Here is a 13,632-nt window from a genome sequence, read left to right as displayed (position 1 = left end):
GGATCCAAAATGTACAATATATCCTGTGAAATGAAAGGGAAGGAATTGTCTGAAAGGGGAAGGCAGTGGCCATTGTTAATCTATTATTATAATTTGAAACCCATATTGTTTCATTGTTCTGTTTAGTTTGGTTTTATTCTGTTTCAGTTTGTCTTTTATTAGATGTGATGGCATAGACAGCTGTTCCAAAGATAGCAGGATATACTATGGTAACCATTTTTGACTTCCTATTAGCTTGATTTGAAGCCTTGTATTGCTTTCATTTGTTTTATTTTGACTGATTTTATTCTATTCTGTTTAATAGTATCAAGTCTGATGGTATAGTCAATTACTTTGAAGACAGTAAGATGCACTACAATACCCATTGTGGTAACAACTATTACCTTTTTTTGAAGTCCTATAATGTCTTCATTGTTTTAATTTTATTGCTTTTCTTTTGTACTGTTCAATTTTATTATGCGTAACGATACGGGCAATTGTTTTGAAGATAACAGGCATTATAATAGCCATTGTTTATTTCCCTGCATTTTGTTTTTAAGTCATGTACCATGTTCATCCTTTTGATTGACTCTTTTGTTTTGTCTCATTTGGTTTTATTCTCTTCAAAAAAAAAAAAAAGGTAGCTCAGTGCTAGGCCCTGAATTCAATCCTCAGTAAAGTGTCAGATGTTGGGATAGCTCAATGGTAGAGCATTTCCCTAGCATCTGTAAGACCCTAGATTTGATTGCCAACACTATATTTTTGTTGTTGTTTTTTTGGTACCGGGGATCGAACTCAGTGACTGCATGCTTACAAGTCAGCCAACACTATTAAAAAATAAGTTAAGGAACATAAGGATGCTTCAGATTTTGGATTTTTTAGCAGCAGCAGTTAATAGAATATTTCAAATCACATTGCTGTAGTTATTTGTCTCCATTTTTGCCCATGTATAAGTTAGAGATATACTGGACAGATAAGAGAGCTTGTTAGAATTTAGTCTTTTCTTTTTTTTTTTTTTTTTGTCTTTTTCGTTTTTATTGGTACCGAGGATTGAACTCACGACTGCCTGCTTGCAAGGCAGGCGCTTATGCCGCTAAGCTAAATCCCCAGCCCCCTAGTCTTTTCTTTTATCTAAAAATAGCTTGTTGAGGGCCGGGGATTTAGCTCAGCAGCATAAGTGTCTGTCTGGCAGGCGCAAGGTTGTGAGTTTGATCCCCAGTACCAAAAAAATAGCTTGTTGTTACATGCTTAGGGGAGAGTAACTGCCCCTCAACCTAATTATCTCAGGCCTTACACCTTTCTTTAAGCATGCAAAGGAGAGGTTCCTTTTCAACCATAAGCAGACTCAGGGAATGTCAAACCTGAATGAGACCTTAAAGGGTTGGTCCATCACTCTTATTTTACAGATGACTAAGTTGAGGCCCTAAAAGGTTAAGTGATGTAGCCAAGGTCACATTGTCAGTCAGAGGTAGAACCAAGATTAGAGCACTATCTCCAGAGCCTGATGGTCTCCATTCTGACTTGTTGCCTTTAGTCAATAAACAGGTAACTTTGAAGTACTTGGGCCCTCTTCTATCCTTTGTTGTTGTTTAGTACCAGGACTTAAACTCAGGATCTTAAAAAAAAAAAAAAAGCAGGATTTTGCGTTTGCCAGGCACGAGCTGTGTGCTCAGCCCCACAGCTACCCGTCTTGAGCGCTTGCTTGACAAATCATGATACTCCCTCCCCACATTAAGAGAGGTTCCTCAAAGAGCCTGGTTCTCTGGAGGTGTAGCCCTGGAGGTGTAGCTCAGCAGTAGAGCACTTATTTAGCATGCACAAGGCCTGGTTTGATCCTCAGCACCAAAATACGAATGAAAACCTGGTTCTTGTTTGCTTCTCTGATAGCAGTGCCTGTTTTTCAAAAAGAAATAATAGGCCAGGGATTTGGCTCAGTGACATAAGCGCCTGCCTTGCAAGTGCATGATCAAGAGTTCGGTTCCTGGTACCAAAAATAAGAAAGAAAGAAAGGAGAGAGAAAGAGAATGGGAGCACCTTTTGTGAACATATGTGCTGTTCCTGCCAGTTTCTGGGGACTTTCTTCCTGGTGTTAGAGCTGAGAAGTCAGAGGAAAATGAACAAAGAAAATGTGTCCCTGCTTGAGGATTTGAAGGTCTGGCTGGCAATGCTTTGATATTTTGTGTAATCCTGAGCTGTAGGTAGGATGTGAATTTAGTTGTGTTCCATTGTTTTGTTTTGTTACCAGGAATCAAACTCAGGACCTTACGCTTGCCACGCAGGCGCTTACACCACTGAGCTAACCCCCAGCCCCTTTTGTTCTGTTTTTAATGTAGTGGTAAAAGGAGTAAAATAGATGGTTTTGGTTTCCTACTCTATGGTCTCATCTCTTCATTTGTCTAGCCCGGAAAGATCTTTCCAGAATGCAAATCTACCAAGCTGTAAACTTCTGTGACTTCATAGTTAGAAATACAGTACAAGGCAGGCATGTGAAACCTCTGTGCCTGGCCTCCATATACCTTCTGCGCATCATCTGCTGTCCTGTCTGTGTCCGAGTCCCTACAGTTTAGTAAAAAAGTCTCCTCCATCCCTGCTTCCTCCAAGTGTTTTCTTCTCTGTGAACACTTCCCTCTATCACTCATCTCTGTTTCACAGGAGAGTAAACTTTGTCTTCGCTGCTGACCCTAGTCTAGGCTTCTTAATACTTGTTTATGTGCATTTTCCTTGCTAGACTCCAGCAGTACTTGCCACTAACCAAACACCTAAACATTGCAAAAACAATTTGCTTAAATCAGTGTTGTAGTCACTTGTTCTGTGGCAGATCCCAGGTATTCTTTGCCCCTGCACAAATAAGAAATGCAGACCTTTAGGAGAAAAGTCTGGAAATGGCATGTAAGAGCTGAGATTCGTGGCAAAGTATATTCTGTCCTACTTGTTACTAAGCTAAAGATTTCAGTAGTGCCTTCTCTGAAGAAGGATGACAAAAGCTTGAACAAAGTGTCAGCTATCTCAGACTCTCCTGATTGGTGAAGCAACAGCCTAATTCCTTCACCACCACCAAAAAATGATCATATGTATAGTGTGTGGAGCTCCACAGGTGAATGGGTTATTAATGGAGAAAATGGAGTTGTCTGCCTAATGTCTGGTTCTACCGTGTGGTAGGTACCTAACGTTTTTGGGTAATGGAAAGTTCTTTTCTTTAGGAAACAACAAAAATTCTATTCACGTAGAAAAATTACATGCAATATTAAATAAAATTGATATACAAGGGACCTTCACAGAATTATTATTCTTTTTCCATGTGACATGCATACTGTTTCAGTCTATGTTAATTTTATATAGTTGCAGTTTATATAAATATAAGTACTATTCTGTGTTTTCCTTGTTAGTTTAATAATTACGTAAATATTTTTATGTTTAGGCTTTAAAGTTATTTTTAGGAACTACTTAATAATAATAACTGCCTATTATTAAAGACCTATCATGTGCCAGGCATACGCTAAGCATGCTTATTTGTTATCTTTGTAACTGCCATGAAGAGTAGATTTTGGGGACAGGGATATAGCTCAGTGGCTTAAGCGCCTGCCTGGCAAGCACATGGTCCTGAGTTTGATTACTGGTGACAAAAAAAAAAAGAAAGAAAGAAAGAAAAGTAGGTTTTGTTAGCCCTTTCTTTAAGGATAGGACCACAAAGGATTGGCAACCCAAGGACCTATAACTCCTATTCATTCTGACACTAAACCTCCTCTTCCGCTCTGCCATGCTGGCTCCTGTGTAGCAACTCAGAGTGTTCTAATGTGCTTCTGGACCATGATTTGATTGACTATTTCTTTTCTCTGTTTGACATATACATTGTTTTAAACTAAACTGTTCATCCTACCTGCTTATACAAGCAGTAGTGAATTTACTTTTCTTGGAATAACTGTGTAGTACTACTCCGTAGGGTGTGTGCATACATACACATATATGTGTAGTACCATTTATATGTATAAATATCATATTAAATGAAAAATCTTGGCCAAGTATAATAACACGTGTCTATAATCCAAGCATTCACGAGGCTGAGGCAAGAGGATCACCGTGAGTTCAAGACTGGCCAGATCCTGTCCCACAAATGAATGAATGAAAAATCCTAATCATCAGAATGTTACATATTGTACTATTACACAGTTTTAAATATCTTGTAATGTCTTTTTAAATTACATGTTTTTTAACATCTAATTTCTTCATAGTGGCTAAGTATTACTGTTTAAACTTTTTGTTTCTTGTTTTTTTCTGTTTGATTTCTTTTTGTTCTTGTTTTTGGTTTTTGTCTTTTTAAGACAGGGTCTCACTATGCACTTCAGGCTGACATTGAGCTCAGATTGTATTCCAGGCTGGTCTTGAACTCAAAAAGATTCTCCTTCCTCAGCCTCCCAGAGTGCCGGGATTACAAGTGTGTGTCACCATGCTCGGCTTGTTTTTGTTTTTTGAACACGTTATATGTATGTAATGTGAACTTGCTATGTAATGTGAACTTGATTCGAACTCACTGTGTAGTCTAGGCTGGTCTCAAACAGAGGCAGTCCTCCTATTTCATCTTCCTAAATGCTGCGGTTATAATACTGTGCCTAAATTTATGTTTTATTTTGAGATACAGTCTTGCTGACTCACTGAGTTACCCCAGGCTCGGCCTGAACTTGACAATCCCCCTGCCTTGCTTCTCAGAGTGCTGGGCTCATAGGCATATAATGCACGGTTAAATTATTTTTTATTAAGCTTCATCTTAATATTTGATAATTAGTTTATATCTTTCCAATTAAACATAGTCATTTTGCCTCCCTTTTTAGAGAGGCAAGAGTTTTTTCCTCTTTATAGAACTCTTGTATTTTGTGATAAAGTAATATATGACCCAGAGCCAAATTTAAGGACAGAATCCATTTCTCAGGCAGTTGATTGGTGAGTATTTCTGTTTCTCTGATATTTCTCAATTTGATTTCTGGAAGCACTCCTGTTTTTTGAGGTTTTTGTTTGTTTGTTTTTTGCAGGTCTGGGACCTACGCCAAAACAAGTTAACCTACACCATGAGAGGCCATGCAGATTCAGTGACTGGTCTGAGTTTAAGTTCTGAAGGTTCCTATCTCTTGTCCAATGCAATGGATAATACAGGTAACTTTGGAGAGGAACGTCCTGGCCAATGTCCATTTTCTGTGGACACTTAAGAAGAGTATTAAAATTGGAAAGAAGAGGACTTGTGACATGGCTCAGTGTTAAGACTATCTAACATGTACAAGGCCCTAGATTTAATCCACAGTATCACAAGAATAAGGGAGGAAATGTATGCTAAGATAAATGACAGTCCAAGAAAGAGTCAAAGATGGCCCACAGAATCTTCCACACAGCTGAGAGAACATGACATAATGGGAAGAGCTTTCGATAAGATGTTCCAGAATTCACGATTAATAGTGCCGTGTAGGCACTGAACAGCCTCACACAGCCTTTCTTCCCTGGGGACATCAGTTTCTACATGGTTAAATGAGGGAGTGGGCAACCTTTAAGGCTAATTGTTGTTATGCAATGAATGCAAGATTACTTAAGGTTAGATTAATGAGAAATTTCAGAGTTCTGTGATCCATTGAAGACAGTTTTCAAACATTTGCAGAGAGCACTATGTATATTGTATAGATGATGAGTAGACCAGTACTGATGTATGTCTTTCTTCCCTACATAGAAAGAATTGGTATGAGAAGAGGTCCTCATTAAATACCAGAACTCAGCTGGGCATGGTGGCTCATGCTTGTAATCCCAGCACTCGGGAGGCTGAGGTGGGAGGATCTTGCGAGTTCAAGACCAGCCTGGGCTACAAAGTGAGCTCAAGGCCAGCCTAAACTGCATAGTGAGACCCCATCTTAAAAAAGACCAAAAAAAGACTCTATGAGGGGGGAACACCAACTCAGTGGCAAAGTGTTTATCTATCATGGTCAATTCCTAATACCAAAAAAAAATCAGCATGGATTTACACAAACATATGCTCTTCCCCTTTCTCTTGTTTTTGAATTGCAGGGTGGGAATATAGATTTACTAAAGCAAAAAAAAAACAACAAAAATAAAAGGGCTGGGGACTTAGCTCAGTGGCACAAGTACCTGCCTAGCATGTGTAAAGTTCGATACCTGGTACCAAAAAAAAAAAAGGAAATTTGTGGGATTATTTGCTTAATATTGGACAAGTTAGAAATGTACCTAGTATAAAAATTCACAAACTTAACAGGAACAAAAATGTACTCAACACCTTGTAACAAAAATAGTATCTGGCATTCAATGGATATTCAGTAAATTATTTGTCAAATAAATGGACATCTTTACTTTCCTAGGTATATTCACACCTCAGTAGCAAATTTTCATGCATGATTTTGCCTTTTTATGCCTGTCTGACTCCAAGTATTGGTATTACTTTTTTGCACTCAAATAAAATGGCATCTCTCAAATTTCTCTACAGGATTCATTTCAGTTACAGTGACTATCTGTTGCTTACAATGGATATTTGTATGAATATCTTGATGTCAGTGCATTCACCATTGACTAATGATAGCATTCTTTATAATGAGAAACAGTGGGGTTCCCAAAATGGTTATTAAAATGACATAAATATGTTTTGTTATGGGTACATAATAAAATTATAAATTCTTAATTTTTGTTGATTACTCCAAATTTTAGAATCTTTTCACATATATCGATAGATCCTCAAAATAGACATTTTAAAGGTAACATTTGTGTTTTGTTTCTGAGATAAGGTCTTTTTTTTTTTTTTTTTTTTTTTTTTTTGGATTTTTGCTTATTCGTTTGATTTTTGGTTTTTGTACCAGGGATTGAACTCACAACCTTATGCTTGTCAGGCAGGTGCTTATACTGCTGGGCCAAATCCCTGGCCCTTTGAGATAGGGTCTTGCTCTGTAGTTCAAGCTGGCCTTGAAATTCACTATTCAGCCAGGTTGGCCTCAAATTCACCATGATTCTTCTGCCTCAACCTCCCAAGTGCTGACATTAGAGGCAGGTATCATTACCCCTGGCATTTTTAATTTTACAGAACAGGAAACCAACATAAACAACTTCACTATTTACCTGACATTACCTATTTAGAGAAAATTAAGATTGGACTCAAGATCACATTTTCTAGGACCCAGGATGTAGCTCAATGGGACAGCACTTGCCTAGCATGCACAAGATGTTTGGTGCCATCCCTAACACCTGTAAGGAGAGAGAGGAGAAAGTTCAGACTTGGATTCTTGGTATAATGTTCTTTTGCTATATTGGTCTCACTCAAGTTTAGACTCCAAAGTACCTGAATGAGAATAATTCAGGAAGTTTGATATTGTTTGGTTCTTACAAACTCAGTGTCATAGAAGTCAGTGGTATTTACATTGTCATAATGAAGTTTTGAGTCATAATGTTGGATTGGCAGAAGAATCATTCTCAAAATGCCTTTAGAATCAGTATCATAGCAGCTGGACGTGGTATCACATGCCTGTAATCCCAGCACTTGGGAGGCTGAAGCTGAAAGTTCACTACAAGTTCAAGGCTAGCCTGAACTACACAGTGAGACCCTGTCTCAAAAAAGAAAAAGAAATTAGTGTCATACCACTCTGCATTCTGTTGTAGATTCCCAACAATGTATATTTTACTTCCACTAGAAGAAGAAAAGATCTTGACAGGTACCAGGTATAGTGGCATACTGTAAGCCCAGTACTGGTGAGAGTGAGGTAGGAGGATCACCATGAGTTCCATGCTAACCTGAGCTACATGATGAGTTCAAGACCGGCCTGCACTAGGTAGACCGGTAGATCTTGTCTCAAAAAACCAAAAACAAAAAGATCTTGACACAGGTAGTAATGTGTCATTGTTGGACCTTCACCTAGGAAACAGCATTTGTCACTATACCATACTAGTTTCAACCAGGTTCTCAGGAAGCCTCTGACTGATAGTTATTTTGCTTGTTGATTGGTTTGAATTCGTTTCACAGTGCGTGTCTGGGACGTCCGGCCATTTGCCCCTAAAGAGAGGTGTGTGAAAATATTTCAAGGAAATGTCCACAACTTTGAAAAGGTGAGTGCTCTATGACAGAACAACTTTACTGTCCATTTGGTTGAAAGATTTAAAGTGATGCTAAGGCTAGAGAAGTGTGAAGGCGGGGATATAGCTCAGTGGTGTAGCGCCTGCCTGGCAAACGCAGGGTAGAGAAGTTTGGCTTTGCTAAAAATGGGCTACATTCTTCTAACAATTTTTTTTTTAACCAGGAATTGAACTCAGGACCTGAATTTTTTAGGGAGCCTCCATTTCTAGACAGAACAAATTTTTATTGCCATATGTAATCTGATTAGCTAAATTAAGTATTTTCCATAGTTAGTTTTGTTTGTCTATTTATTTGTTTGTTTTGTTTTGTGTTTTTGAGGCAGAGTCTCGCCATATAGTCCAGGCCTAAACTCACTTTGTAGCCCAAGCTGCCCTTGAACTCACAGCAATCCCCTGGCCTTGGCCGTCCAAGTGCTGGGATTACAGGCATGCACCACCTCACCCAGCTCATGGTTAGTTTTGTGCGTGGTTCCAAGTATGCTGTTTTGGTCCACACACATTAATTGCTGATCATGTTTCTGGGGAGAATAATTTGAAGTCTACTTAGGAAATTTTGAAGCCTCTCGGTAATTCTACAGTCTAGTGAAGAGAGCTTTGGTCCATTACTATTCAGTGGATTCCTGCTTTGTTCATCATTATAGAATCTCCTGAGATGTTCTTGGTCACCTGATGGGAGCAAAATAGCAGCTGGCTCGGCGGACAGGTAAGGATTACTAGGTGTAAGATAGTGAGTGATGGAGCTATGCAGGTCTTTTCAGACAGAATTATAGCTATACTCAGAGGTAGTGTTTTGTGAAGGATTTAAAAGCCCTGTTGGACAAACATCATTTCTGTCTTCTTCAGCTACATTTAGGGTCAATGCATTTGATTCTGTTGTGTTCCGTTTGTCATATAAAATTAGAGGGCCAGGGATATAGCTCAGCGGCATGGCACTTGCTTGGCAAGCACAAGGTTCTGAGTTTGATTACCAGTACCAAAATAATAAAATTACAGTCATCTGTCGTGCTTTAGTTCTTTCAGATACATGTTTATTACTTGCCTCCATTACCATTCTGTATTCCTTCACGCTTGTGAAATTTTGCTTATTCTAATCTCCCTTCTGCCTTCTCACCTCCAGGTTCTCTCTCATGTCCCCTTTCTCCATTATCCAGACTTTCCATATATCTCTATGTTATGTTGGGTTGGGTTCAGCACCTGGCTGCCAAGCACAAGGTCCTGAGTTCTATTCCTGGTACCAAAAGAAAAACAAAAAACAGATGTGTTGTATCTGTAAACTTTGCCCTTACCTCTTGGGCATAACTAATTCTTTGATACAGTCACATGTCATACATCTAACCTTTATTAGTATTTACTGCATGTTACTATCAAACATAGTGGGACACCTCATTGAAATAGTTTCTACAAAAGTCAGGGAATGAGTCTTGGCCATCTCTGAACTTGGGGTATGTTTGTCATACCCCAAGGTATTTTAAGCATTTAGTAAATATTTCATGAATGGATTCCTAGCTCAAAGATAACAATCAAATTCTACACTGCATATCAACTCAGCTCTTGGTAATAACTGCCAGTGTTAAGGATAATTCAGAACTGGATCTGGGCTCAGTGGGAAATGCCACAATTAGACAAAGAGTGTAACAGCATGTGAATTAGGTATTTCCCATCCCTGTGTCGGATTCATAGACTGATGCTTTCGTATGTGTGAATTTAAACTGGCTCAGCATTATGTGGTGAATGAAAAGAAGGGAGGGAGTTCTTCCATCAGATGCTGTTGAATTTGCTGTGTCTTTGGTAACCTGAACTTGGGAGTCAATCAGGTAGAACAGGAATGTCAAGGTGTTGAGGCTGATGTGAAAAAATGTTGGATGGTAAAGAGATTTTTTAATGGCAAACTCTAGCTTTAACTGTCATTGGGAGTTGTTTGACCCATGTTAGCTTTACCTCACTTCATCCTTTTCCCCTTTAGATAGTCTCCTCCTACCCTTCTGCAGCAGGCACTGCCTATAAATGGGAAAGCCTTCCCAGCTGTCCAGAGCTTTTAGCACATTGTACAGTTTTCCTGTTTGGAGCCCCAGAAGAAGTTTCATATGATCTGTTGCATATTCTTCAAACATACTTGAAAAACTCCATTGTCTACTTTTTTTTTTTTTTTTTTTGTCCTGACAAGTTTACTGCCAGGAAAAATGGACTAGTGTTCAGGGTTTTTTGGGGGGATCAGGGAGGAGTGATTCTATGTTGGAACAGTGCCACATTGATGATTTGAGACATCATGGTTTAAGAGAGAGTCTAGCTGGGGATTTAGCTCAGCGGCATACGTAATTGCATGGGGATCGTGAGTTCGATCCCCAGTACCAAAAGAGAGAGAGAGGGAGAGGGAGAGAGAGAATCTAATGGATTTTCAGTTGTCAAATAACTAAAGGAGGCTTTGATGGGGGTGCATCTAAAAAAAACAGAATAAAGTATCCTGCACTGACAGAGTAAGGACCATTCTAAGTATTTTTGCATAATTTTCAGCAGATAGAATATCTTTTCTATGTAACTAGCCTTTCAATTTACATTTGTATAACAAGTTTTTTCTTGACGAGCAGTTTCTGACATTGGCCCATTCTGACTTGCAGTTCTGTCTTTCCTCCCCACTGTTCCTTTTAACTTTCTGTGTGGTAATATGACTCAGGTCTGCAGAGAGCCCGCCTCCACTTGCAGTAGTTGGTCAGATTTCTCAGGCCACCTTGCCAATTAGCCCCAAGTCAGCAACCAGCTCTGTTACATAAGGAACCTGATTGCTACTGAATGTTACCATGCCAAAATGAAGAGAGGACAAGGAACCCCTCTAAATTTAGCATCTCACAACTCAAAAAAAAAAATGAGGCTTTGAAGTAAACCATTGGAGTTCTGGTTTCTGCTGTCTCTTCTGTGCCTGGAAAACTTATCCTTTTTTTATTAAGGTTGGTTGGTCCATAGTTAAACCTAGGGCCTCTGCACTGAGGTTTATCCCTCCTATCCTTTTTTATTTTATGTTTGAAACTAGGCCTCAATAAATTGCCCGTGTTTGTCTCTAATTTACCATCCTCCATTCTCAGCTTCCCAGAGTGCTGGGATTATAGACATGCACCACCAGAACCAGCTGCTTTTTTCTTTTTGGGTTTTTTGGTTGGTTGGTTGGTTGGTTGGTTGGTTGGTTTGGTTTGGGGAGGTTGTTTTTGGTTTTTGTTTGCTTTGGTTTTGGGTTTTGTTTTTGGGGGGGTGTGGTTTGGTTTGGTTTTGAAACAGTCTCACTGTGTAGTCCAGGCCAGCCTCTGACCTTGCTATGTAACCCAGCTTGCCTTGAGCTTGTGATCCTCAGCTAGAACCTAGGTCTTTCTGACTTCAGTGCTCACACTGTTTTACTATGCCACCCTGGCTTTAGGTAGTTAATGGTGACTGAGAATTTATGCATGGCAGGAAAGAAGACACTGGGGAGCGGGGAGTTAGCTCAGTGGGTAAATGCCTGCCTGGCAAGCGTGAGGTCATCAGTTCAATCCCCGGCACCAAAAATAAAACTAAAAATAAGACACTGTGGGGGGCTGGGGATTTAGCTCAGTGGCATAAGCGCCTGTCTTGCAAGCAGGCAGTCGTAAGTTCGATCCCTGGTACCGATAAAAAGGAAAAAGACCAAAAAAAAAAAGACACTGTGGAAGGCATGAGCATCAGAGCCAGGGAGTCTAGACAGATGGAGTTCCTGTTTATTTATCTTACTTAGAACTTTTGTTCAGTTCCTATAGAACCTAGTCTTGAGCCTCTTCCAGTCTAATTAAGAAACTCTTCACTTGTATTTTAGACCAAACCATAATGTTGGATGAGAAATTGATTAACCTTTTTGTGGCGCTAGAGATTGTGCCCAGGACCTTGTACAGGGTAGACATACACTCTGCTATTGAGTTGTATCCCACCCCTTTATATTTTTCACTCTGAGAGAGTATCACTGAGTTACCCAGACTGGCCTTAAACTTGTGATACTCCTCCTTCAGCCTTTTAATTTTAAGTAGCTGGAATTACACACTGGTGCCCCTGTACCTGCCTGGTTAGTTTTAGCTCTGCAATTAATAAACTATGTCATCTTGAAAAATTCACTGTATGCTAATTTACTTATTTGTTAAGTAGTTAAAAGTACCTGATTTCTGTTGGCCACTTTCCACTCCAAAATTCAGTATATTCTACCCATGTTATAATAGTAAGAAGTTTGTCTGGTTCTAAACATTGAATCCCCAAACTGCAATGAGTTGTGCTACTTTTAAGACATTACTAAATGACTATTTTTGTGTGGATCCTTGGTAAATAAATTGTCTTCATTTGTTCTCTATTTCATTCCAGAAGTTTTTATTTGGAAATGTCAGCAGCACTGAATTTTTAGCTATTTCTATGTCTCTATGAGCAGGGTTCATGTCTTTCCTCAGACTCTTCCTGCTTTCTAAGAGTTAGAACACAGTTCAATAAATATAAGTTGTTTTCCATTTTCCTTAAAGATTTATACCTATATCCTGACCACACTTTCAGGAGGCTTCACCCATGTTCTTTGTGATACCTTGCAGGTTTGTGTATGTGTGGGATACCACAAGCAGGAGAATACTGTATAAGCTGCCTGGCCATGCTGGTTCCATCAATGAAGTGGCTTTCCATCCTGACGAGCCTATCAGTAAGTCTTTCCTGACTACTGGGAAAGGGGAACTGTGTCAGCCTCCCCAAGGGAGGCCTAGGAATCCAGAGACAGAAGTAGGCATATCTTTCATGTGAATTTCCATATAAATAGTCCCAAAGGTATCAGTGACAGTCTTACCATTGCTGTGCTAAGTGATGAGGGTAACAGTAATGTTCCACTTCTTTCCTATTACTCACAGGGAAGCTTGTTAGTCTAGTTAAGGTTTTTTTGTTTGTTTGTTTTTTGAGGCAGGGTCTTACTGTGTAGTCCAGGCTGGTTTGAACTTGTGGCAATCCTGTCTCCTCCTCCCAAGTGCTATTTGGGTTTTTTATGACAGGGTCTTGCTTTGTAGGTCAGGCTAGTCTTGAGCTCACTTTTGAGCCCATACTAGCCTTGAATGTGTGGCTGTCCTTCTGCTTCAGCCTCTTGAGTGCTGGTGTTACAAGTGTATGCTAATACAGCTGACCAGTTTTTGGTTCTTTTTCTGTTTTCTTGCTTCAAGTGTGTACTTCAGTGATGTATTATATGACAGAATTTGGCCTTTAACACAGGAACTCAATTAATCTGCATCAGCCTCCCAAGTAGCTGGGACTTCAGGTTAGAATGATGTTTAATACTTAGGTATAAATTGCAACTTAAATTTTATTAGCCTGTTGAGCCAAACAATAGAATTACCTCTTTTTTTTTTTTGTACCAGGAATTGAACTCGGGATCCCACACTTGCCAGGCAGGCACTATGCCACAAAGCTATATCCTCTGCCAATAGACTTTAAATTTAAGGAGAAAATGTAACTTTCTCCAGAGCTACATATAACGAGCAGAAGTATATTTCAAATATTCCCACAGACATCAATTTCCCATCTCCTAGAGTGACTGTA

At 39.4% G+C, this 13,632-nt stretch overlaps 1 protein-coding gene across 1 annotated transcript in view; it reads left to right on the top strand.

The window, feature by feature from the left end:
- The window catches only part of Snrnp40 (small nuclear ribonucleoprotein U5 subunit 40), a 37,725-nt gene that overhangs the window by 23,340 nt on the left and 753 nt on the right, over positions 1 to 13,632 (top strand). Inside the window, exons 6-9 of the mRNA XM_003471240.5 lie at positions 5,004 to 5,124; positions 7,973 to 8,055; positions 8,724 to 8,785; positions 12,648 to 12,751. Of these exons, the coding sequence (XP_003471288.1) occupies positions 5,004 to 5,124; positions 7,973 to 8,055; positions 8,724 to 8,785; positions 12,648 to 12,751 (370 nt within the window). The remainder of the gene's footprint in view (positions 1 to 5,003; positions 5,125 to 7,972; positions 8,056 to 8,723; positions 8,786 to 12,647; positions 12,752 to 13,632) is intronic.

The sequence above is a fragment of the Cavia porcellus genome, unplaced genomic scaffold (assembly GCF_034190915.1).
Source record: "Cavia porcellus strain 051 isolate PalLab524CR breed Dunkin Hartley unplaced genomic scaffold, mCavPor4.1 scaffold_25, whole genome shotgun sequence".
NCBI classification, from domain to species: domain Eukaryota; kingdom Metazoa; phylum Chordata; class Mammalia; order Rodentia; family Caviidae; genus Cavia; species Cavia porcellus.
The sequence above is the reverse complement of the archived record's forward strand: the minus strand, read 5'-3'. Positions and strand labels throughout refer to the sequence as shown.